The sequence below is a fragment of the Pseudopodoces humilis genome, chromosome 6, assembly GCF_049639895.1.
Source record: "Pseudopodoces humilis isolate 2021_Gansu_Grassland_sample_001 chromosome 6, ASM4963989v1, whole genome shotgun sequence".
Taxonomy (NCBI): domain Eukaryota; kingdom Metazoa; phylum Chordata; class Aves; order Passeriformes; family Paridae; genus Pseudopodoces; species Pseudopodoces humilis.
In genome coordinates, this window is record NC_142205.1 from 49,255,503 (window position 1) to 49,283,058 (window position 27,556).

A 27,556-nucleotide genomic window follows, 5' to 3' on the forward strand; every position below is an offset into this window, starting at 1 on the left:
ACAATTTCTTCACACTGTATTTTTACCTGTTTTATTTAGTCTTTGACTAGAAATGTGCCAGCATTTTCAGGAAAGACAAGCAGACTATTTCATACCACTGACAGTTTGATTTTTGCAGGTGTCTGCACTCTTGGTTTTTTACAACACAAAATAATTTGGATTTTTTTTTCCTAATCTTGTGATAATTTATTTTCATTTTCATGGCAATTTATGAGTTTTTCCTGCCTGCTTTTGGGTTTGGTTTTTTTTTAAAAATAAACAATTGTTCTTGGCTTTTTATTTTACTTTTTTTGTGAACAGCAATTGTCCACCTTGTCCTATAAAAACTAAATCAGATGGATCAGAGATCAGCTGAGATGGGATGGGATATATTTTTTTTTAATCTGCAATGCTGATGTAAATGTAAAACTTTTTGTTTTTTTTTTCACCCACAGATCCTATGAAGACACTACTTGAAGTGTATAAGTAATTTTAATCTAAGGACTTTTCTGAGTAGTGATTACATCTTTTTGCATTGAAATACAAGCCTAAGTTACCTAGAAGAAAATGTTCTGGCTCAGCATAGGCTTTGCTAAACTGTGGATCCAAAATCTATTTCTTTCACAACCCTTTCCTTCTTCATCTTTCAGAATTCCTTTAGTGGGTGCTCAATTTTTTTAAATACACCTGCCTTGATTACACACAGGGAGACAAATTTTTAGGAGGCAACCTTGATGGGCAGCCAGTGTTGGCTTAACTCTGCTCCTGCTTCTGGTAGCTACAGATATTATACCACTGATTTCAGTGAGAACAGAATTAAGTAAGTCCTTCTGGAAACATAACCCCATACTGTTAATCAATTGTATTTAACTACACAGTTAATAAAAAAACTCCAAAAGATAAATAATAATAATTGAGTTCTGCCTGCTTAAAAAACCCAACAAAATTCTTCAAAATTATGTAAAATAGAACCTCCTTTTTTGTAAACAGGCAATACTGACTAAGCAGGAATTCATGGTCTTATCTGGATGTTAATTGTACTTGAAAATTGAATATTTGAATGGGGATTGGTCATAGGCCTAAAACACCTAAATACTTAAAAATACATTTACAAATAATCATTCTTTATACATCATAATTTTTCTTCCTGCACATCAAAAACACAGACTTCTGTATTCCCCAAGAAAGAAAAAGGAAGGATTACTTTTGCTTTTTGGCACAAAAAAGTAAAAATCAAGAACAAGCACCACCCTTAAGGGAGTGCATGGAATGCTACCAAATTGGTATTTATTTGCCTAAGGGTTTTTTTTTCCTTTTTACAAAAGTTTTAAATATAGGTTAATATGTAAACACTGTGCACGCACTGAGAGTTTGATCCTGGCCCGTTGAAATCAATGGCAAATTTCCCATTAAGTGCAGCAGCGCAAGGTCAAGCTCCACGTTGGTGAGGTACGCGCAGGCCTGAGTCACTGAGGGATTCAGGAAAGCAGGAGCTCGGGTCCCACTCTCAAAACCAGCTGCCGGCAGAGTCGGACTTTGCGCCAAACACCTTCTTGCACATGTTGGAGTTTTCCTGGTGGAGAGGGTATTCATTCCCTGCCAGCGTGGCTGCTTTTCCCCTCCTGGCAGTGTAGCGCCTGCCAGAGGGCAGGATCTCATACTTGGTCATGTGAGCCCTGCAAAGACACAGCACCAGGCTCTGGAATTAGCAGGTTTACGCAGAGCTTGCACCCTGTTACAAACACCTTGTGCATGGGCGAGGTGGCACTTCCACAGTGAGCAGATATGATCAGCAGATGCTTTAGTAGCTGCAGAATAGCAGACACTTGTTTTCTTAGCATTTCCTGAAGATTCTCAAGGTCTTTGATTCCTCTCAGGTTTTTAATCATCTTTTGGATGAGAAAAACCTGAATGGAAATCTGGCACAGGCTCTGCAAATGTTATCTTCCTTAGGTCTTAGCAAATAGGGATTAGGAGAGAGCAGTAAACCAAATAAACCAAATTTAATTACTATTCTTTGGCTACTGAAGAGCATCTTTTTAAACTTATTGCACAGTTGTTTAGTTTTCAGGAAAACTGGTGCCTTAATAAAGTATGATAGAACACGATGGCTGCAAGAGTTTAACAGACCAGGTACTTTTGTTGACACTAGTAAATAGCAGATGATGAAGCTCATTTATGGCTTTGCTCTTCCTCTCTCAACAGTGTAATAGAGAACTACTGCTGGCAAAGCCTGAGTTCACCATCAGAACTGATTGCACATGAGGGTACTACTGTCCTGCCACTTAAGTTAGTTCACTTGCAAAATCAAATTAAAAAATTGGACTGAAGTGCACATTCAGAGCTAATCAGTTGTGATCTTCAGAAAGGTTATTTCTGAATCTCAGGGGTGAGGGACAGGGAGGAATGGGTTAGCAGAGAGGTCAGTGTGTATAACAGCCTGCACTGCAACTGATTGTGTTAGGCTGGAATTTGGCCTCAGTGGTTAACCTCTTGTGTCTGTGAAAACCAAATGTTCCAGAGGTGTTTCCAACACCTCAGAAAGTGTGTGCCCTTAGTTCTTACCTGAATGGAGAGTCCACTCTGTCCATCTGCATACAGACCAAAAATGGGTACTGTGAAAACTGCACCGTGGAGATGAAGTCCAAAGATGTTTCTGTTTCCAAAGTGGCTTCCATGCCAGTTTTTACAAAGAAGGAATCCACCTCCGTGTTACCAGCTATAAACATGGCTACCCTACCAAAAAAAATCCAACATTACAATTATTTCAAAACACATTAAAAAAGAGGAAATTGAATTACAGTCCTACCATACATACATAAAAACTGCCCTCAAAGGAGCCCGTTCTTCATGTAAAAGTATATAAATTCACATGAGACCAGTGGGAACTGGTATTATCCAGGTGCAAAGGAAAAGAGAAGTACAAACATTCTCCCATGTGCATAATATTTCATTCTATTTATTTAATTGCTTAATTCTAACTCATCTGCAAGGTCTTTTACATTTAGATTCATTTCATTGGTGTTACCATAGCTCAGAAACCTGAGCTGTCTACAGATACAGAGAGTGCTGGGAATATCTCACCTGTTCTTGACATTGGTTTTGGATTCCCGGTACCACAGGCTGAACTCCATCCCTCCAGAGATGTCAATGGCCAGCCCACCCATGAACTCTGCACGGGCTGTGGGCCCAGACTGCAGCTGGATTTCCTGGAGCCATGGGAAAGCACAGGTTAGTGACTGCAGACCTCAGAGCTTTCCTTACTCCCTTTGGTACTGCACTCACACTGCTTGTCATTTTGCAGGAACAAAAAGGAATAGAGGGATTTTCTGAAAGGATGGACAAAACATCCTGATGCACATCCCTCCCTCAAAAATGGGATGAAGCTACAGCAAGACACCTTGCATCCTTCCCTTCTCCCCTGTGTGCCAGCTGGCACAATTTCTGCATGGAGTGTCACTGCAGGGAATATCATGTCTCCAAGAGCTCTCTCAAGCCCCATGGAGGCTGTGATGGCAGTCCAGCTAAATCAGATTAAACTCCATGCTGGAAGCCCGGCACAGGTGCAGTGCAGTGCGACTTCAGCACCCCTGAGCAGACCTGTACTGGCAGTAGGATGCTGTCACTTGTGTAGTGGCTCCAAACCCACCATATGACAGGAATTATGTCTTCAGTGGCTGGGTGGCCAAACCCAACAGCTACTGCACCTTAATTTGCATTTAATGCATTTTCTATCAAGTATCAAATGTGCTCCTGGCTTCATGAAACCTGTAAGGCTGGACTGGAAACACATCCACAAAGTTCATTTCGGAAGTGGCAGTATAGCTCAGGGTCATGGCAGTTCATTACTTTTGAGGTTTGACACACAGCCAAGATTTTAAGGTTCACCCAGCTTGGCAATCCATCTCTCTTTACTTAGTTGTCCTGCTTCCTTAAGAACTGGTGGATTAATTCACCATTTTAAAAGAAACATTAATTTGGGAAAAGCTTATTTTGATCATGTGCTTCACATACAGGACACCTTCTCCAGTCTCACAGATGGTTTTCTCCCTCCTCCCAGGTTTCTGTGCCTGTGGTATTCTCAGCACCTGTAATGTTGCAGGCCCTTATAGGACATGTGGGAATGTGAATTTCCTCCCTATTTTTGATGTCCAGGTACCCTAGAAGTCTCTATTCTCTTCTTAGCTATTCGGTAGTCCAGTGGCTCCAACAAATGCTACCCCAAGATTTAAGAAAGAAGCAAGCAGAGAGTCAGTCTAGCCTCCTAATCCCTATAGCAAGGAGCAACATCGGGGGAGACTTTTGTTCAGAACATTAAAATTATCTGGCTTTAATCAAAGACTCAATTATGGTAGCTATACATGGTTACTTCACCTTTTAGGGTAAGTTAACTATCCTTGAAATTATTTCCTTGACAGAACCAGCTTGGCAGAGCCATCTTGGCAGTCAGTTGCTGCTAAAGTGGGCTTGAGATTTAAAGAATCCAGTGGGCTGGCTGTGGTTTATAAATGCAAGTGTGGTCATATGATGCTCTGATTCCTTATTTTCATCCAAGTTAAAGTAATGGATTGAAATTGTGGTCTTTCTGAAATCAAAGGGAGTTTTTATACTGACTGCAATGGGGCATAAAATACTTCCCTTGTTGGTCTGTTTAGGTGTGGACATAAAGCTTGTTTTACTTTATTTTACTTTGCTTTTAATTGGGGCTGGATTGGTGGGTAGCTGCTAATGAGTGAGGAGGTAACAGTATACATGCTGGCAGAGATATGTACACACAACCAGAGGAGCAGATATTTTTAGACATATTGTCAAATTGCACACAAGAATATTAAAGTAGGCTGGGTTTACAAAGGCTGCACAGTTCAAGACTTAAATGCTACAGCTAGAATTAAGCCGTATTTGTCACTGAAACCAGCAGAGAAGCTAAGGAGCGCTTGTCTTGTGTTTTACTAGCTCATCTATTTCCTTATTTATAGCTCAGCCCTGTCCCTCATCTCATGTGCAAATCCAATCCAGGCTGATAGGAGGTGTAAATCACAGGGACCCAGCCTCCTCAGGGGAGGTATTTTCCTTTCCTTTCCTATTTTAAGCTTTGTGTCTCATTTGCAGTGGAAAATGTGATCCAAAAGATCAGAATCAGTAATTTGTTACTGTTTAAAATGCTGAAATGTGCCATGTTTCAATAAAAGTTTCTTTACATACTGAACTGTAATGCAACTTAACTGTAATGCAACACAGAGATGGCTGCAACAAGCACTTCTCTGGGAACTGGCTACCTTCCACTGGGGTCTGGCTTTCAAGTGGCTTCTCTGACCTATTAATGCAGTATTTAATTTCTCTGGGCTTTTGGCAGGTGTGTTGCCTAGGAGAACTATTAACACTGCTGAACTTTAATGCAGGTGACTTAGGAGTCTCAAAAACAGCTTTATGAGAGCTGTTTATTTTATAGCAGGAATATAATTTCTGGTTATTCTTAGCCCTCAGACAACACTGTGGCCACGTGGAAGTGCCAAAACCATGTTGGCTGCTGAGTTGGAGCGTAGCAATAGGACCATTCTTAAAAAGATGGGCTGTGCTTAAAAGGCAGCTTAGCCTGAAGCTGTGTTCAACAGTGCTTCAAACCATTCCTGCCCTAATGGGGTGTGGAGGTAAGACACAGCTGCTGAGGCTTCCAAAAAGGAAGTGACTGACTGAAAACACTGCAGCCTGATATTGTTAAAAATGGCACACAGTCCCAGCCTTGGCTGCCCCAGACTTTTGAGAGGTTCTCCAAAGACAAGGAGTGGAGAATTTGCTGGCGGACAGAGCTCTAGGGGTGCCCAGCCAGCTGATTCAGCCAGAGTATGTCTGGAGCTTGGTGCATGCACAGCAGTTGGAAATATTTAGTTCCCTAAATGCTCCCTATGCTCAGGACTAGACATGATTATCTTTCTCACCTCTGCGGTCTGTTTGTTAAATAGGTCACGATAAAGCTTTTGCCCATAATCTGTGTGTGAACTGTAAAGCACTGTTGGAATGAGCTTTGGTTAGCCAATTTGGGCACTACTTGGAAAGCCCTCTGGACTTAAAATACCATTAGAAGAAGCTGAGCTGGGCTCTGGATGGGAAAACCTGTCATGTGCAGAGGGTGTTTCTATGTAATTTTGAGCAGAGTGGACTGTCTCATAACCTACTTCTAGAATTTTCTTTTGCCAAGAATTAAAAGGGAAAAGCCAAAAGTAAAGTTTGAGAGTGCAGATGTTCCATGAGCTGAGTACAGTTGTTAAATCCACAGGTTCTAAGGAGATCCCTGTTTGGGAAGAGCAAACATATCAAACCAAGTGCTGACCCTGCACTTTCAGAAAGATATCTAGATTCTTAGTCCTCCAATAATACATTATGTACCCATTTATATTTATATGTGAGTCTATTTAAGCACAAAATTAGCAAATCATTTGGGGTGACAGTTGCATAAAAACTGTGTAACCCTTATTTTAATTCCTTGTTTTGCCTAGAAATAAACAGATGAAATTTGAACCTCTTAACATTGTTCTTTGAAGGATAGTTATCTGATTCATTCACCTGACAATTATTGCCTAACTGAACAATAAGGTCCCTGGACAACTTGTGAAGAGGAAAACTTAGGTGGTCACATGGGAGAATACCATATTACAAGAAACTGTGGGAGGGGAGGTCATAGCTGAAAGCAATATGAGTTTTCAACAGGAAACTCAGTTGGATTTGCTTTTATTCAGTGTCACTTTGTTTTCTAGAAGATCTGTTCTCACCTTTGTGCTAGGCTGCTTTTCGTGTCATTTCATTCTGGTTTTTAATACTCATGACTTTTCCATTGCTCCCCTAGTATGGGCAGCCTGTGTAACACCGGTCAGGTTTATCAGCATTGAAAAAAAGAAAATAAGGTGTCCGACAATAGCAGTGTGGGGGAGGAACCATCTGTGCTTAAGAGACAGAAAAAGAAGTAAATTATGTGCTTTAGTACCTGGAAGAAATCTGTGAGGAGGACAAGTCCTTTCACCACATTCATGGGATCTCCAGTTGCCGAAAGCATTTTAGACATTAAATCACCATACCCTTGGAAAAATGTCACTGGCCTGAGCTGGAAATCAAACAGAATGGCTGACATGCCAGCAAAGGAGTCCAGGTTTTCCTCGCCTTCATCTGGAGTTGCAGCTATTATGGACTCCAGACCCTGAGCTTCGATCACCACCTACAAAGGAACAGTGGTACAGAATCAGTGAAAAAATCCTGTCTGACACAGACTATTAACAACACCACATATTTTCTTAATGTCTAAGAGCCTAATTCGAATTTTAGTTGAAGTGGAAAAGGTATGAGGTTAAGACTTAATGGAACTAGGTAGAGCACCTAGAAAAATGAAAAATAAAATAATTTCATGCCATGTTTTTGTCCTTTAGGTGCTGAGCAGGATTGACCCACATGCAGATCACAATCTTGAGACTAGTTTTCCTTCAAACAGATTTTCCTTTATTCATATAACTATTTTTCATGGACAGCTGGGAGGAAAAGCCAGAGACACTCCACTGCACAATTTTTGTCCTACATAAATTTAGGAGAATTATAATACTGAAGGTTCTTGCCAATATTAAGAAAAGTCTGAAACACAGACATTTAAATCCCTTTAATCTGTACATTTGGTCTACTCCTTGAATTTCCATTCTGTGACATACCTGAACTGGGACCTGATTTTACAAACTCACAAAGCTTTTATTGATAACAGCAGATAAACAGCACAGGCTTTACACAGGTACAGACCTTGAAGCAGGATGCAGAACAAAATACTTGTTGTTTTGTTTATGACAAATATACACCACACTGTGGGGTTTTCCCCTGTTATTGGCTTGTTCTCTGCCCGGTGCAGCAAACCTTATGGTCTTAAGCATTAGCTGAATTAATTTAGAAGCTGTAAGAAAAGGACCTTAGTTATTATGTACAGTGTGGCAGTTACCTGGATGGCATGAAGTTCAGTGTTTCTGTCAAAAACATGGATGTTCATGTTACTTCTCCGTAAAATGCCAGAGCCAGAGTAGAGGATGTCAAGGCCATATGTGGATGTCACATCAGGACCACCTTAATTAAAAAGGAAAGAAGGTACCTGTGACTAAACTAGTGGATTAATCAAATGTTTGGGAATATGAAGAGGGTTCAAAGGCAGTTTCATGGTTACATACGTGTGATATATCCAGTGTAAGCAGAGGAAGAGCCTGTCTTGGAGAAGCGATCATAGTTATGGGCACGCATGTCCTTCAGAACTTGCCGGATTATTTTGCTGTGGTATTTCAAAACAAACAAACAAACAAAACCACTGAGATACAAAAATGTTACAGTGCCATATGTATTACTTTTTGGTAGAAAGATCAAATTCAAGAGAGGGTGAATTCCCCAGTAGGAAAAAGGGTCTTCAAAACCCTTACCTTTTCCCACTAAAAATCTGCTCTAACCCAGAGTCTCTCTTTCAATTTCAGGTACTCCCTGCAGTCATAGGAAGAAAGGCAAGCAAAGGTCTTGCTTGAAAACTAATGATTTTGAGAAGAAGATACATATTATTTTCATTCTCACACTGGGATGTTTAACATTTTTCCACATCACCGGTTCTTAAAATATAAAAGCAAGGGACCCACTAAGAGAATTAAGATCAACAGATGACATTTTTCACAGTAATGCAAGTCAGATGCCTAGTTATTCTTTGTACCTGTGAATAGATATCAAAAGAATAACACTGAAATTAAGGGGTTTATTCTGAAACAACAATACAAGGGACATAAAAATAAGATATCCTTCTATACTCTCCTTAAGTTTTAATAATTCATGAGAACCTGCGTGTTCTTTATACGGAAGGCGTGTATTTATTTACACTGAACTTAATATACCTTGAAGGCATTTCAAAGTGCAGTATATCTTGGATCATGGAGAGCATGTACTTGTTCATTTCCATAGGCAATTCCCCAATAGAGAGCAGGATGTTTTTCACTTCCATGTAGGATGGGTTACTGTTTAGGATGATGGCAGCTGCTGTGGTTCTCACTGTCTTTTCGTGGACTTTGCGAGTCTGGTGGTATATCCTGTTCATTGTTTCTTTCACCTGGTCAGGAAACACATTATTCACTCAATGCTCATGCAGATGACTGGGCAAAGTACAGGTTGGAATCTCATTTATAATATCAGCTTAAGTTAGCTCCATAGCTAAGGCTAATACATAAGGATATATTTTCAGCGTCATGTTTTTCCTGGTCCTTTCGGAATGTTGAGACATGTATAGCTCAGTGACCGCAAGGACAAGTGGGACATCTGTTACGCTCTCTCAGCCACAGACCAAATAGAGCCTTACACACTGGTTTTCAAAGCAGGCTGTAAATAAGTAGCAGGACCAAGAACAAATGTGGCAGTGGTAAGACAGAGATTTTCTTGACTCTTAGGGAAATATATACTTTAAAAATCAAGAATCTTGTTATTTTAATTTTCTAGATAGTGCCTGTGGTGGCCTGGTGTCCCTGAGAAGATTGTGACACATCTCTGTTACAGGGGAGTCTGTGGAAAGCCATGTAGCCCCTGACAAATGGCCTCCAGGACACTCACTGCACAGCAGCACTCTGACAGCCTCAATCCTGGTGGGCCAGCAAGTCATGAAACTGAATATCATACCAGCCAGGTATGAAATGGAATGCAAGATGATGCAGCAGAGACAGGACCTCTCGTCCCACTATTTTCTATGTCTTCTCCTACTCTTGGGGGCTGCAGGGTAAAATGCGACTAATTTTACCCTTCTCCTAGTGTGTGTGTTCTGCCCGACAATGTGAAAGCAGAAGAAGGCTGCGCGGGTGCCCGAGTGCTCCCTCTGGCGAGCAGAGCCCGGTTTTCCCCGCAGATTGCGTGCCACCTTTGATGGCTGTGCGAGACCCTGGAGACAAGGGCTGACTAGCACGTGTCCACCAGTCCATTCCTTGCCTTCAGCACTGCACCACGCAGCTTGGTGCCATCAGCAAAATTACTGAGACTGTACTCAGCCTCACTGTCCATGTTGCTGATGACAAGAAATGAACTCTCTTAATTTATCCCTTTTCTTTAATACAGTCTCCCGCACTTCTTTTCTTGGGCAGTGTATTTTCTTACCTCTTTGGTGAGAAAGGAAGGATCATATCTCTGCAAGGCAGTGGCAGCAACGCTGCTGATGGGCCCTTCTCCTGACTCAGCATACTTTAGAAGCACTGGAATTGCTTCGGGAAGGATCGCATTCTTCAGTGCCAGCAGGTACATCTGCACATTGTCATCTTTATTTGCCTTCTCCAGTCTATTTAGAATCAACCTCTTGGCTTCCATAACAGCCTAAGAAAATCAACAGCACATTAAATGGTGCTCATAAACCTCCCTTTTCCCCCTTGCAGGAGTAGAAGGGGCAGGGCTGGGTTCTGGTGTGTTTTTGTTGCTTAGGGTTAGCAAAGGTGTCATTTGCATGTTGATGGATTCCTTCAAGCATAACCAAAGTGACTGCAGTCACAGTGGCACCTGATTCAAAGTTTTATCACTTGCCAGCTGCTCCTGCCCTGATTCAGGGACTTCACAGGTCTTCCTTGTGGAGCCAACAAGTCCCCACAAAAAAAAGGCAAAGGAAATGTTTTTCAGTGCCTAATAAAATAATGTTATAAGACTGTTTGGCAATTAAAAGAGAAATTTCAAGGGCCTGTTCATGTGCTCTGTATCTTTTCAGCGGTGCACTGCAGTACTGAACAACACAGATCCAGCAGCCTTGTCTGATCATTCTCATCCTCTAACACCAGCATGTACTCAGTTCATGCTCAGAGTAAAAGTCTTCCTCCTTCTGTGCATATTTGGGGCACAGTTGAGCACTTGAATCAATTAATTTTCTTCACAGAGGAGAAAAAAACCTAAGGTGATTGCAAATAATAAACAGATCCTGAGTTTGCCAGCATTTCTCTGAGGATACACAAAGCTTTTGGACAAGGCAGCACAAGTACTGCTGAAAGATTCAGCCACAGAAATGGGAAGAGACAAGACTAAAGCCTAAATCTGACAAAGTAGAAATCATCATTAAAAAAAAATAGTATTCCTCTATAAAAAATAGGAGTTCATGGGCTTATTTGGGAGAATCTGCTTCCCATGTCTGTCATGCTCTCCCAGTAACGTCACCAGGGATCAGTGACTTGTGTTGCAGACCAGAATTTGGGCAGCAGTGACCATCAGATACTCACTGGCAGCTTGCAGCCTTCCCTGTCACACAGCTTTCTAATGAGTGCTCCCATGACAATGACAAAAGTTTCTCTGATTTCTGCATTGGCGACATCCCCCTTGAACTTCTCCTGTTGTGCAAAAGCAAAGCTGTTTAGTGTCTTAGTGTAAATATGACGAGCCACACTCTGCTGTGGGTTCAACAGGCTCCCTCATTTTCTGTCAACATTAATGCAATGCAAGGGCAGTGATTACCACGATGGCCTGGGCTCAGGCTAAGCACAGCACTATCATTACATATATATTACATATAATAACTCAGTGCCATTTTCACCTTGAGTTACATTCAATGTCTCAATTAGATTAATTTGGGGGAAAAAAAAAAAAAAGGGATTTACAGTTCTGGTTACAGGATTTTCATAAGGCAACAATCAAACAATCCTCAAATTATTTTCTTAGCATTCAGTATTATGTTTCCTTGTTTCCTTTCCAAGTACTGGATTTTGGTAATATTTTACAAAGTAAATAGACTTTCAGTCTGGACCTATGAATTGTTTGTTGTTTGCAGGTTTTATGTTAATAGCACACTTACAGGAAACCCTGGAAGGCATAAAGAAAGGAAACAGCAACCATTGTTTCTCCTTCTCTTCCCCTTTGACTGGGACAAGGCAAAAGAGTATTAGATCTGTTATATTTGTTTTGTACTTGGACTTACAGTTAATGATTTCAGGAGTGCTTCACTGGGGTGAGAAGCAAATCCACAGGCATACAGGAACCGCTCCTGCAGGATAAAAGTGCTTGCATCCTTAAAGTCAAGAAACTCCAGTACAGCCTCCAGTGATTCTTCTGTCTGAGCTGAGGTTACAGCATCCACTACCTGTGGACTACAAAGAAGTGGAAATTAAATGAACATATCATTGCAATGAGCCAGGCAATACTGAAAAGACTTTGCTGTATATTGACAGAAAGAAGCTAGTGTACTGAAACAGCTCTTCATTGTAAGTAAGAGAATCTTTTACCCTTGTTGGAAGAAGTGTCCCTGAACTCTCACCTCAAAAAAGTACTCATATCCATGGAAAATATTTGAATTTATGCAAATAGGGGACCAAAAAAGCATTAAAAAAAACCCTAGCTATCACGAGTGTATTAAAGTTTACAGGACAAGCTTGTAAATATAAAGAAGTATTTTAGTAGTGCATGCACAATGGCACACAGAAAAAAGGCTTCTATGCTACCTGAGTGATTTAGCTGCATTGCTAACAACTGCTACAATTTATTTGAAAGATGCCAACCATATGACTAAGAAATGCTTTTCAACTCTCAATTCTCGGTGTGCATGCTGTTCACAACCAAACTCTAATCCTAGGACAATGCCCAGTCATCAATCTTCCCCTTCTTTGTTGTATTTCCTATTGAAGGAAACAAATGGGAAGTCAAGAACAAGTTAAAGGGTGTTTCAGAACAAGCATTTGATGTGAGAACCTCTGGCTAAACTACAAAGCATGTTGGTCTTGCACTGTAGATACAACCCTGGTGGCTGAAGGGTGTGCTGAAAATTTATTATCTTACAAGAAAAAACGTAACTTTAAAAAAAATCCTTTTCCTATAGACAGTACTGAACACTGGGTTTGCACTGCTAGGACATCACCAAGAGAACTCAATCACTTTGTATGCAATTTGCCCTTCTGCATTTTTCAGTAACTTAAACCTTTTAAAAGCTTGTTCAGGGTAACTTACAGAAATTCTTTATTTTCACTTCTAATAATTTTCAGTATCTCCTCCTTCGTAGCTTTTCTGATGTTCTGAATGAAGGACAGAAAGCTTTTTGCTGCTTCAGGTTTGGAAAGTTTGTCAGGATGCATATGTTCTCTGATGCTCTGCCAGTGCTCAGAAAGCTGAAAAAAAATTCATATTATGTCAAATCTCTCAGACTATGGTTTCATTTCTCAAAATCAGGCTAAATAAATGCAAATATGTAGGACAACTGTTGCTCAAATTAGCTAAGATCCAACAGATTGATGATCCTTTAGCTCAGTATTAGTTAATTTATGATATCCCAGCACAAATATCTTTGAAATCTTTCTATAGCTGTCTTTCTTCCAACATTTTAGTATTTTCCTGATGTTGTACATGACCATAGATGCAATCTCTTTTTGGAACAATAAAATTTATTTATACTGTAATTGGAATAAAGAGAATTCTCTTTTCTTGCAAATTTACTGTGATTTCTGGTGAATTTGGTGTTTGCCTTATGTTCCCTTTTCTTCCGAAGTAGATTTTTTTTTAAAAAATGGAGATGCACAATCCCCAATTCACTAATTAATCATATTTTCTGAGAAGATGGTAATTTTGGGTTAGTATAGAACAGGATTGAATGTCCAAGAAGTTTTTCCCATTTTTTGTTCATAAACTCGTACACAAAGGGACTTGTAGCTATTGTACAAAATGAAAGACAAGATGGTATTAGAACAGGTAATTGGTGGTTGCTGTATTTATTCCCACACCACATTTTTACCTGAACAAGCCAACATGGTAGCCAAGCACCATATCTGTCCTTCCAGATTCACTCCCATAAGAAACTGGTGCTGGTATTTTGACCTTTCCTCTCTCCCTCGCCTTTGCCTCTGTTATCTCAAATTATTGAGAACATTCCCTGGTGAAAACTCAGATGTTCTTTGCAGCACTCTTTACTGCAGTTTTCCTGAGTGGGAAATAACAGTAGTACCCATTTGACCTTTACTAAAATACTTCCCCACTGTGGATTTTGTATTGGGCAATAGCACTTGAACCTGCTGGCAATTAGAAGTATCATTCATCAGTACAGAGTGCAACTTCTATCGAATGTAACAAACAATAATTAGGCAACAGTGATTGAGACATAGGATATTTCCTGAGGATTAATGACCACCTGGGAGGAGCTCATGTTCTGAGGCACAGATGGGTCTCTTAACCTCAACTGGTGATTAGTGCTCAGCACCAAGGTCAGTGTTGCTATTATTAACTGAAATTGGATAAACATATGGGGCACTTTTTATTCCCCCTGTTGAAGTTGCACCACAGTCCAGGAAAAAAACCTCTAGCCTCGTTACTCCTGTATTTCCTCCTGTGCAGAGCCCAGCTGTGTGGGCTGTTCTTACTTAGTTTAGCCCATACCCTAGAGACAAGCAAGATGGGAGATGCAAGATGGAGCCACCCAAAGCAAAAGAGAGTGGAGACCAAGCCTTCCTCTTTAGGGGGTGCTCAAGCTGTTCAACAGCTACAAGGAGCAGCTGCCATCTGCTGCAGTGACCATGACATTAAAAAAACTGTTAACAGTTGACTTTTCTGAGGGCCCTCATTCTCCTGATGTGAATGTCAGGAAGTTTGGATTTAATAACCCAAACATCACGGCACAAGATGCACACACTTCCACATGGCAACTCAGCATGGACACAGACCTGTGTTTCTCTGACAGAGGGATGAGAACAGAGGTCTTGTGGGCATTCTAGGAAAAATGCAGCCAAACCAAGAGGTTCTAAACCGAGTAGGAGTTGGTTTTGAATGTCAGTGCCTGACAGCTGTTTACCAACATACAAAGGGTGGCTGCACAAGATAGAACAAACCCACCTCATCTTCAGAAGGGGCAAGAATCCTTTCCCATAGGAACCATGAGCATAAAAGAGTGTACAATGCATGAGTTCTTCTGAAAAGAGCATGCTTTATGTTGTCTAAACACAGAAATCTAGACCTGATTTTAAGTGCAAACATTTGCCATAACCTCAAAAAATCTAGTGCTGCCATCTGGGAAATTAGGATAGTAATGGTTATTTTACCAAATCCATAGAGATAAGACCTGTTACCATTTAAAAAGGGCTTTGAGAATGTAAAACTCTAAGGCATAGCATGTCAGCAGGACATTAATGTATACTATGATATATAAGTACCATATGCTATGTTGCTGCTTTGGATACAGTGTTCTGTTTATAGAGCCCATCTTTTCATAGCAGTTACTGAAAAATACAGTGAGAAAGCAGAACTTCATTCTCCTCGTGCCATTAGGTTTATAATGACATAGCTCAGTCCCCAGGCAGTGCTCTGGAATTATACCCTGTGTTTGTTATCTTGGTCTGGAAATTATAACTGTTATGACAAACTCAATCCCAAGTGACAAATTGGTCAGCACAAACCCCAACGGGCGGAGTCAGGGAAAAACCACCTGTCCCTACTCTGTTTAGGATGCCTCAATATTCCTTGCTCAAAACTGCTCTAGCACACATGCAATATCATTTCTATATTCCCCAAATATGTGGTTTTGGTCTTCCCTGTGGCTCAACAAGCATTAGACAAGATAAATTATTACAGTATAATGCTACTTCCAAATAACTTGCACAAGTTCCAATACAGGAACATATTAGTGCTCATAAGGAGTATCTCTGGAGGAATAAAATTATATGTGATGAATAGAAGCTACATCTTTCTTATCAACACCAGAGAATATTGATCCTAAAATTATTGTTCTCATTCATTCCTCAGTGGTAATAGCATTAATACTGTTTGCTAGCAATCACTGTAGTAATTTAGTTTATGATGAACATCATTAGTAAAACAAAAGATGATGCAATTGCAGTGCTGCACTCTTAGCCTTCAGATGTCTTAAATATAATAAAAACAAGGCAATATTTTTTTTTTCCCAGGGAAAAATGAGAACATTATTAAACCTCCCAATAATACTAAAGCCCCATTTTATACTTGTAAAAATACATATGAAATTCTTTAAACAAAATACTTCCTCGGAGTCAGGTAGTAAGAAGAGGCTGAATATGCTACCAACAAATGCTTAGCCTGCCTGAGGAATGGCTAATGAACTTGAATTCCTAGGAACAGTTCAGCTCCTCCATGACAGAACTGTTTACAAACACAAGTCAACCATCTTAAAGTTAATTTTCCACCCAAAGGAAACAAGCTTCTGCCAGCTCAAGGCTGGCAAAGGTAAGATGAAACAAGAGGGTTTTGTATTTTCTAGTGAGCTGGAGAAATATTCCGGTCTTTAAAAGAGAGCAAAAAGGTTGGAACTTCTAGTGGTAGATCTTACAACACTATTGTGAGGTGAGTACCATTGCAACACTTCTGTACTCCCTACTCCAGGGTGTTTTTTATATTGATATATTGGACCTGTCCTAGTTCTGCTTAGACAGAAAATTTGCTTTCACACTTGTCCTGCTCAGCTAAGCAACCTGATGTCCAATGAACCTGTGTTTACTTACTGAAGGGCGCTTTTTGCATTCAGATTTCACTGGCTCTGCTTCCAGGGGCACGGCAACATAATTTGGGTCCAAGGTCTTGATCACACCAGCGACTTGCTTTGCAGCGATCAGTCCCATCCCAGCTTGGACTGACTTCAGTTCCAGCCTCTGCCTGTACATCCACACAGTGAGGATACCATTAGAGTGCAACCATCAGTGCAGAGGTGCAGAAATCACACCAAGAGGAAACAAAAAACCCCTCCACAGACAAAAAAAATATAGAATACAGACTTATTGAAATCTTATTTTAAAATATTCAGAACATGGCAAGTCTGTTAGATTTTTAAGGTAACAGAAATATCTGATACCAGCAAAATTACTGCTAGAGTTATGTGCAATAAAATACCTGTATGAGAGACTGTCTAAAGCACAGATTTTTAACACTTGATAAACAGCCTTCAGTTTTCACATACATTCTGAAATGTTCCATATATTTATTCTTAAAAGATCTGGAAAGTGAGATTTTTGAATGTACTTTTTCTTTCAAATATCTACTATTACTGAGATGCCTGAATCATTTATCTTGTATGAGTATCTCCACACTTTCAGTGTTTTGGAGTCTGAAGTCTAACACAGATCTAGGCTTCACTGTTGTTTCCTTTCTATGCAGTAGATTTTATTTTCTATACTTCCAAACTCTCACATGCTAGAAATGCAAATCCATCAGAAGTACTTTTCGAGAAATGAAAAGACAGAACACCTATAGTACTAATAGTAGATTAAAAGGTTCTGGTCAATTCCTGCTGTTTTCAGTTAACTTCTTATGAATGCCATTATTTATTATTTGCAGTGTGGTAGAACCCTTAATCAAAGTTGGACCTGGTACCTGGCACAGGTGGACCTGTATATGGATAAAAAAGAGACCCAAATCCCTACCTGAAGAGTTCACAGCTTTAGATCTCAATTCTTTAATACCTACACATATAACCTGACTTGAATCACTAGTCCTGCTACCATCAGTGACAGTCCAATTGTCCAACTTACTTTGAAACTATTTTGGCACCTGTTTTTCGCCGGTAATTCAGAGCAAAAACAAAATTTTCTTCTGCCTTAATGGATTTAATGAAACTGTCTTCCAGCACATAAACTGTAGCCGAGGAGGCTTTTGTACTGACATCCAAGATCTGAAAATAATTAAAAAATAAAACAGAAAGAGGGTTATTCAACAACCAACAAAATAGGAAAAGAGATCACAGTTCCAAATGAGGGCAAGTCTTGTAATGAAGTGGAGCCATATGAGGAAGGTGCATATAGGCTGGCATCTCAAGCTAAGCCTATGAACCAGGTTTTTGAGAATTCCCTTTGCAGTAAGAAGCTACTCACTTCTACACCATGTGCTTCAAATTCAGTAAGTACCAGGGTAAAAGACAGTAGGAGCAGGGCAGGAAGTTACAGAACAGGCTGCAACTGAGCAAACACTCATTTAGTTTAAGTTTATACTACATTTAGTTTAATATATGCTTTAAATAAGACAAGAATATTTTCCAGAGAAATGTCTTGTAAATGAGATTGTCATGTTCACACTCAAATCAAACAAGGTGGCTGACTGCTTCATGTTTTGTAAGCAAGATGATATCTTTGTGGTAAGAAAATTGGGAACCCAGTCATAGTGTTAAGGCAGTTTTATTAAGAGACTGTGTGCTATCTTTGTACTTCTCTGGGCTGAGAAAGATCCGTTTCTAATGTGGAGAATCCCAGTGCCTTCAGCAGGTGTCCAGCCTGCCCTCAGCAGTGACAATTTAGAAAGACACTTACTAACAGTGGAGGACCATTAGAGCTGTAGTAAGGCTTCAGTTACCTCTATGGCACATCTCCTGCATTACACCTGTGCATTAGGGAAGCCTGTGACCTTCCAGGCAAGCCTGACCAGGCTCCATTCAGGAGTCACCATCTTGCCTGACATTTACAGCAGATGGGAAAAAGGTTACTTTTATCACTATGTATCAGCGGAGCCAAAGTGGTTTACACCACAGGAGAATCTGTTCCCTGTTCTCTCCATGGGAACTACATACAATATTTGGGCCAGTAAAACTGCAGAAGTTACATATAGAATTTACTTTCTCTAATGCAAGAAGGGCTCCTGAGAAGATGAGTAGTAGCTGCAAAGAATATATTTTAAATAGGAAGAATAGATTTTATTTTGTTACAGAAATCATACCCGGTTGTGGCTGGTAAATCTTTTCTTTTCTGTTTCACAGGAGTCCAGGTCTTTTATTTTAGTCACTTGATCTTGCCGCACGTGGTAAGTAGTATTGCATTTCCCAGAAATGTCCACCTTGGAAGACAGTTAGATTAGGACAAGTTGAATTTAGCTTTGGGACCCCACAATATCTTCCAAAGATGAAGCATTTTCTCCACTGTTGGAATCCTGTACCTGAGATGCAGCACTGCTTGGGTTTATTTAACAGTTTTGAGGATGTCAGTGGTTCTAAGTATCTGCTTTGGATTGGCAGGGTTACTATTCATTAGATGGCTACGAAGAAAAGTACCAATGATTGTTTAAACAAAACATTTAGGAAATAACAGGCACCTCACACTATACTCACAAATTTGAGTTAAATTTGAGCTTTGTTCGAGGGAACAGGTTTAGAAATTTAACAATGGAAAGGAACTTAAATGGATGCAGCTAAACCAGTACTAACTTTGTGTGGGTACTCGGATTTAGAATGGGACTTCACTGAACTGAATTTAGGAATCAACCAACTTTAAACAGCAATATAATCACTTTTATAGTGACCTGGTTTAAGGTGGTTTATTACCAAATTGTGCTAAATTTATAAAAATATTTTAAATCAAATGGATTGCTCTACTTCTTTATGCTAATTGCAGCAATTTGACTTGTGTCACCAAATATTCAGAAGACTGTCTTTATGTCCCGTATGTGATCAAAGGGCTGATTTCTATCACAGTTCACTCCTTCTGAAGTCAGCAGGAGCCACAGGTCTGCCTTTCAGAGCAGATCAGGCTCTGACTGTTCCTCAGGTGATGATAATCTTGCCTGATAGAGCACCATACCTCACGGGAAGAGCCAGAGTGCAACTGTAGCTGGAAAAGGCTAGCCAGACCTCTCTTAATGTTCTGAGTAAAACCAGGTTCATTTTGATATGAATAGAAGGTTTTGACCTGTAGGAATAAAAAAAATAAAATTACAAAAAGCATTCAAAAGTGTATAACAAATGTGGTTTAATGAGAAAGGAATAGTGAGGACCCACTCCCTTTACTTTTTTCTCTTAAGGAAGTTGAATTTGGATCTGTTGCCCTTATTTAAACAAACTGCAGAGGCTGCAGGGCCTGACAATAACAGTACAAATATGTTTTGGTCTTCAGCTGAACCTGAGTACAGTTTCAGTGCAGTGAACATCTCTCCTCCTGGAATCAGAGAGAATTGGAAAACTGGAATCTGGAATCAGAGGGAAATGGGAAACTTTTCGTAATTTTGTAATTTCTGCATAATCCTCAGGTAATTGGTCCCCAGAGGGGCATAATATCTGTTGCACTTTAATCACAGATTACAAAAAGTCAGGATGAATCACAGATAAATCACAGATAGAATGACTTCAATGACGTGTCAAACATATCACAACCTTTGCACTTCATGGATCAACTGTTGTGCTTGAGCCTCTCCCCCAGTAACAAGACTTTGCACCTCCACTTTGCATTCAAGGTGCTTTAAAAGTGCCCCTTTTTCTGGAACTGTAAGTACAATCAGTGTGTTATCTCAGGGCAACCCTGAAAAGTGAAATTACTGTGCCAAGGCTGAAAGTGTCATGCCACAATGAAATCATAAAAGCAGTGTATAGACCCTACTACCTGAGAAAAAGCACAAATTTTTAATACTACATCTTAACCTTAGCATATGAAAGCGTGCAATGTATAAGGAGAAGATGCATTCTGACTGTGTTCTTCTGGTACCTCTGTTCTCATGTAGGGATGTGTACAATTCACAGCCAGTGCTGTCCTGCTTCTTTTTATGTTGTGTAAAACTGATGACAAGGCTGAGTCTGAAAGTTACTGAGCAGGTCTGATAGCAGCTGCAATTCAGCAGGCTGAGCTGGCAGCCAGGGTATGTGCTCAGTGCCTATTTACAGCAGGAGGTAAAGATCCTGCTGGGATAGAGTGTCACAGCCCTCACTCCGCTTGCAGAAGGGAAAAGGGAGTGTGACCTTCAACCTTCCTCCTTTCTCACAGCCCCTCTGCCCATGCCCCACCTGCCAGGCATTGCAGGGCTGCAGAGGGGAAAATGGGGCTCTTGGCCTAATGCCAAAATCAAAAGGAGCATGAAGGAACAGGGGCAGGAGGTGGGAGCAGTCATGGCTCGAGCCTCACCACTCCCTGGCCAGAAGAGTAGGCTGAGTACAAGGGGACACGTAAGCAGCTCTGCAGAGAAGAAGAGTGGGATGGACGTGCTTGAATCCCCTTCTCAGAGAAATACGGACTCTGAGAGCTACAAATGGACATGGGTACTCCTGTGCTGGGACAGTGCTTTGGTGTTCTCTCAGGGCAGGGTATAAAACCCAGGCACGTGCTAAGACACACCTGCTCTCTGACCCTTTTCTTCTGATTTTTGGAGATAGTCCCCCAGTGGGGGAAAAACATGTAAAGCTGTAGCTCTTTCAGCATCAAGCTCATTCACTGGGGACCACTGAAACTGCAGGTGACACAGAAGTAAATAAGCAAACCAAAGAGCTGGGAAAAGCAGTCCCGGTAAAATACTTGAAAATACTTCAAAGTGATTAATAAATACTGTTCCTCACAGACTCAGTAGAACATGCCTCATGACAAATTTTATCTCCTTTTCTACTTTCAGATCTTGGACAAAATCCTGCCCTCACTGAAATCAATAGCACAAATCCCACATAGCTACTGTGCATATATCCAAATGTGTACCTATATCTTTGTGGACAATCTGCTCTTTACTTCCCCACTGTGTGGTGTTCTCAATACAAAATAGGCTTGGGCTAGACGGTAAATTACAGTCTATTCTAAACTACTGTATTTCACATAGAGTGACAGGAACACAATAGCTTATTAAAAACACTGAGTGAATAGTGAACTGGTAAATTCTTCAAGTCTGTTACGAAAGATTTGTGCCATGTTTCCTTAGGGGACTGAATTTTAAAAGACAGGGTCTTACTTTTCCACGGACTAGCTCAACCACTATAGGCCTCTGTAAAGCCTCCAGATACTCCTTCCCGATGATCTTCTCTGTGCTTTTTCCTTTGAAGATGTTTTTATCAGCTGGGCGTTCATTCACATTTTCAACCTGAACATCTTTTATCTAGCGAAGTAAAAGCAGAGAAAATTAATGTAGAGAGCAGTGCAGAATTGGCCTGGAGCAGGCTAGATAGACTAAATCACATAATAAATGTTCATTATTTCTGCATTTCTGGTTCTGATCATTCATCTTCCATGATTACTATGTCAATGTTTACAAAAGAAGCTGGGGAAATAAGTGCCAGAAAATCTCACCATAAAGCTAAGTACCAAACCCAGTTTCTGTTTAGAAAATTTCATGATTTGTAGCTAGACCTGAGGGCTTCAGACAACATATTGTCCCTTGGGTAAGGGCTTGCACACCAGTTGTTTGAAGCTATAGGTGCTCTATGAAGCAATTTCTAAATACAGGAGATATTCTGAAGTTCTGGTTTATGATATTATATAGATACTTGTGAAATCTTATTCTATAGGAATCAGATCATCAGCTGGGTTTAGTTGATGAGACTAGAGAATAAAAGGTTTAGCTGGCGTTCTGAAAGTGAGTTCTCTGAGATTAGTTTAGCAGCTAGATAAGTGCAGAAAACATTGTGTATGTATTAAGTTGTCTGATGGCAATAATTACCGTAATTTTGACCAGCTGGTCATCATCATTTTCAGGATTTCTCCATAAGAGGTTGACATCCACACCAGAAGAAATCCGATATCCTGCACTTTTCTGCAGTGATGCTTTCACCTGATCAACATAGACTTCAGCTGAGTAAGCAAACTTATATAGCTTGTCATTATTTAGGCTTGGCCCAGTAGTGTGCCCTGTTTGGAAAGCAAAAACAAACAGAATTTTGGAATTGACTAACTCACATAATCTACCATTTTCTCTAAGAAATACCTTTAGAAAATCAAAAATTTAATTACAAATGAAAGATTTGTGGGACTGATCCTGCTACTCTAGATTACAGAGGCTGTCCCACTGAAGCAGCTGGTGGTTTTTGTGATTGAGTTGACACTGATTGTACATATTTAACATAAGAATGGTCACAAAACCCTTTCTTCTAGCTCTTTAAAACTGTCAGATTCTTCTCTTCAGCTATGTTAGTGTTACAAATGAATCCAAAATTTGCAACTCAAAATACTGTTATTAATCATGCAATTTGTGTTTAGCGGTGTAAAATGCACTGATATGATTCATTGGAGCCAAGAGAAATCATTCTCTGCATCTCTTGAACATTTATTGGGAATCTTTCCATTAAGAGTCTTGCAATTAATGTAATGAAAACATTAAGAATGTACTTCTTAGATTAAATAATTATGTTCTGGTTCTTTCAACTAAATAATTGTCCCCATAGCTGTATCTCTGCTGTCAATTTATATATTTTAAGGAATATAAAAGGGAAGGGAAAAGAAGTTGCCTGTACACTAAGTGCTATTAACATTCTCAAAGCAAACACACATAGAGTGACCTTAGGTGCTATCTGTAAGCAGCACAGCACCAGCCTCACACACCCAAATGCTGCACCACTGAATGCAAGAAATTTCTTCATGGAGTTCATGAGGTACAGAGCAGAAACAACAAGTTTACAACAGAGTTAATCTAAGAAACACAAAGTGCTGTCCCCAGGGAGATGCATCTCAGTCTTATGACAAATGTGGGGAAGGGCAGAGAAAAGAAGAAAAATCTCTCACAACATCTCAGAAAAATTCTTAAGCATGCTGTAATGGAATCAATGTCTTCAAAGTCCCCTGCAGAGATTCATCAGGCTATCCTGATTTATGTTATATCCCTCTGTTTTATCTGACTCACTTAAATAAATTTCAAAACACTGCATTGATAGAAAGGAGAATCAGTCTTATTTCACTATAATATTTTAAAGCCCATTTAGGTGGGTGCACAGGGTAGCTCCATCATGGCTGGATGGACACAGTCTGCAGTTCTTAAAGAGTCCAAAACCCCTGCTTCATTAAGATTTGCTCACATCCTTCCCCTGTTCACTCAGATACTATGGCAGCAGATTAAGGTCAGCTTCAAAGAACCTTTCCCTGAGCCAAATGGACACTCCACCAAGCTAAGTCTGCAAGTTGTGCAAACTGACAAAGTTACAGAACAAATCGACTTTATGCCAGCTCTGGATGTGGTGCAGCAAGTCTGGTGATCCCAGTGGGCGCAGCCTGTTCTCATGTGAGTGGCCAAAACTGTAACTATTGATTTTTTACCAGGGAGGCTGGAGGATTCATGTTGGCACAACGGGGCTTGTCTGGTTTTGAATGTCTTGTGTGTCTGTTTCAAAACAAAGTCACCAAGAGGCATACAACCCTTCCTGCAGGTTTACTGTGAATTTCCTATCCAATTTCCTTCCCCAATTCCCTGCTTTGAAGCTACCTTACCCTTGAGAGTAGAGGGTACTCAGTGCCTCTCAGAGATGGCAATGCCTTCCAGGGACACCCCTGATTCCCTGCAGTCCCTTGGAGCCAGTCGCCTCCCAGTTCAAAATATCCATTTGCAGCAGAAACTGCAGTGCAAAGGACTTAGTACTGGCTGAGATTTTAGGAATACAGCCCACTAGGTGCATTCTAAACACAGTCCCAACTAAAGAAAAAAGTAGGGGAATAGCACATCCAAGAGAAATTATCTGGGTTCTCTGAGACAAGTGTCTTATTAGTTGGTGCATTAGAAGGTACATATTGTGGTTTTGCTCCCTCCCTATTTTCAGTTAAAAGCACCTTTCACCTACCCTCTTCCTTTCCCCACAACTGAACACATACATGGTTTTATTCTCCTTTTGTAAGAGTTCATTCCCTCTTAATCCCTTTTAGCATTTACTTGTCCCTACATACAAAAGAGCTATTCCATCCTACAGGAAAAACATGAGCAAATGATGCAGCAGCTTCTTGCAAGTGTTATGGAAGAAACAAATAATTGCAAAGTATTCCTGGGAGCTAGAAGAACATGAGATTTTGAAAGCTTTCACCACTTCACACATAGAAAATGCTGCAGGAGCCAGGGCAGAAGACACCTTAAGTTGCCAGACTGGGAAAGGGTAGGCTAACAGTGGATCGTGATAAGATAATGATCTTATGGTAAGTGGATCACGATAAGAAAAGCAGCAGGGATCAGGCAGTACTGAAAACAGTCCCAAAGAGTTAGCACTTATCCCCGTGGAAATGGGGAAGCCAAGAAACACAACTGAATAGTGTGGTCAGGCTGAGAGGAAAGGGGGATCTTGAGAGATGAGAGACGGAGATGCAGGGTCACTGACCAGAACCAGTATTCAAAATAGCCCAACTAAATTTTCATGCCAACTTCCATGAAGAAAACACCAGTACTATTTTAAAAGGAATATTGCAACACTTTTCTGATAAAAACTTTTCTTAGTAGAAAGCCCTCCTGTTAGAAGCTCCTTCCTTTGTATTCAGCACAGCACTGGAATCCTTGCTGCCTGTGCAGCCATTGACATTTCAGCTGATGGCAAGTGTCCCACCACCTGAGAAGGGAGGAGAGAGGGACACACAGACTGCCATCAGCCCAGCCATGCTCTCTGGGGGTCAGAAGTGCTGCTTCCAAGGTGGAGTGCATAACACATAGTTTGACTAGTAATGTTAAGTGTCTGTCATTAAGGGTAACATGCCAAGTCTATAATTAAATCATGATACTGTATAATACAGAAGGTTACACTGCATGAGTAGAGACAGCTGTCAAGTCCTGTGCCTTTTATTAATACATATGGCATGCACAGCATGTGTGTCTCTAACTACTTGCTTAGCTCTACCTTCATAAATCATATTTGCCACTGTCTCTGATACCAGATAGCTTTAAAAAGCAAACCCCATCCACTTATTTGAAAATATTTTTCAAGTGGAATTGCAGTAGGAAAATTTTATGTCTGCTGACCTACCTGAATTGAACAGAATAATGCTTCAATATTTCACAAAGGCAGCATGCCTGATGAAAAGGTAAAAACACTAATCCAAATCCCAGCTCTCACACTGAGGCCCTAAGTGGCCTTCAGGCCAGTAATTTAGCTCTCAATCTCTGCACAAGAGAGAGAGGAAATCTGGCAGAGCTGTCAAGATGACTAATTAAAGAGAAAATGCTTGCTCAGTATCCTGGGGATGTGACAAGCAAATATTACTTCACATCAAGAAGCTTCACTTAATTGATATTAAGGGGAAGCTGGGAAGATCAGACACCAGAAATGTAGCACACTGGTACCTAGCCATAAACTGAACGTGGCAGTCTCATGAAATAAACTCACACGTAAAGGCACTGCCTGCAAATTTCTCTCCTTTATAACTCCTGTGATGAGGGTGTATAAAGGCAGGGAGGAAGGAAGGCTGCTGCCCTGTGCCTACACAGTGTCCTGGATTCCTTGCAGGAAGCAGGAGGTGGCACCCATGAGAGCACCTCCACAGCCTTTTAAACAGGTTATCCCAGGATAGCATGTCCCCCTTGCTTCTCATCATAATGAAGACATCCTCATTAAACTGAAAACTCAGCTTATGTTATAAGGTTGCTGTTCTTCTAGATTTAACGTGAAGTTGTACATGAAGAGTCACTACTACAGACACCTTTTCTTGCTTCATACATTGGCACTGCTGAAGCAGACAGTCTCAAAGACTTCATACCCTTGATTTCATCAGGACAGCTGAGTAAAGCTCTGCTCACAGGGTTTCTGCAGACATCCAGATTTTCAAGACCTTACTACAGAGCAAGGTTCTCCTGAAATTAACAGGATGCTTCTTACTGACTTCAGTGGTAGCTGAGTCAACTGCTCAGAAGCTGAAACCTGGAGAGCCCTGAGCACTTCCTGGCTATGCTCCACCAGAGCACTCCATGTGTTTAACTTCTGGGTGTGTGTGAAAAGTCCCTTTGAAGTCAGTGCCCCCACAGTATGTCCTGATTAAGCAAGGTCAAGATCCCTGATCTTCTGGTCACACCACTGGCCCTGTGCACTTGAAAACATCATCTCCTCCATCACCTCTGCTGAGAGGAATGCCACGAGCACTTAAACCTAACTACTAAATGCATCTTGTATTACTCAAGTATGTCTGACTAAAGCTGGTAATTTTTGAGGCAAAACAGACCTGCATACACATGCTGGTTATGCCTTTGCTGAGGCAGAAGCTGAACCAAGCCCAGTACAGACCTACCTTTAACAGAGGCTGAGTAGGTGGAAATGATGCAAAGGAACAGCACGGTAAGAAGAATCATGCTGGACTCTGCCAAGCTCCTGACTGTAGCATGAAGTGTGAGAACCTCCAAGAAGTGAGCTGAGAGTGGAGCTTGCAGAGAGAGCCACAGGCTTGGCCACACTGTTTATCTAGATGTAGTAAAGGTCAGATTCCAAATTCCACACTCAGGTACTAAGTTCATGAAAGGACTTCCAGTTAATTATTAAGAACTAAGGTAACTGGCAGTTTCTACCCCATTTTATCGATCACCTCGGCTTTCATTTATGAATACTGAGCCCACATAGACCCATTTCTGAGAAGCAGAGCCCCCCTCCAGTGATGAAAGAACCAGGAGACCCTGCCACTACTCCTTTCTCTGAACAAAAGAGCGATCGGGTCTGTTGCTGCCAGGGGCCAGATCCTGACCACCATCTCCACTGTCTTGCATCATCTGTCATCACCTCTGTGAGCAACCACAGAAGCTGAGGTTTTTTAAGGGTCTTTCTGGAAGCAGAATTACATGGGATTTATCAGTGCTATCCCAAAAACTAATCCTACTTCATTACAGACTCAGATGTGATGTCTGCTACATCTTACCACACTAAATCAATGTCCTTTCTTTCAGCAGCCCCAGCCTTCTTACATCTTACATCATTGCAGTGGCAGAGGTGAGATCCTGAAAGATGAGATAAAACAAGACATTTTGTCCCATC

The 27,556-nt window shown here is 40.7% G+C and overlaps 1 protein-coding gene across 1 annotated transcript; it reads right to left on the reverse strand.

Annotated features, from left to right (window-relative positions):
* On the reverse strand, nt 1-26,983 carry MTTP (microsomal triglyceride transfer protein). The gene is made up of 18 exons (XM_005517480.3): nt 26,823-26,983; nt 22,303-22,490; nt 21,598-21,741; nt 19,479-19,586; nt 18,622-18,738; nt 17,448-17,587; nt 16,425-16,575; nt 12,919-13,076; nt 11,897-12,065; nt 11,205-11,312; nt 10,108-10,320; nt 8,868-9,079; nt 8,169-8,266; nt 7,946-8,067; nt 6,959-7,186; nt 3,064-3,188; nt 2,545-2,715; nt 1-1,655 (listed from the first exon to the last, which is right to left on the reverse strand). Exons 1-18 carry the CDS (start codon nt 26,881-26,883, stop codon nt 1,487-1,489), a joined length of 2,682 nt encoding a protein of 893 aa, XP_005517537.1. The 5' UTR covers nt 26,884-26,983; the 3' UTR covers nt 1-1,486.
* Nucleotides 26,984-27,556: the final 573 nt, after the last annotated feature.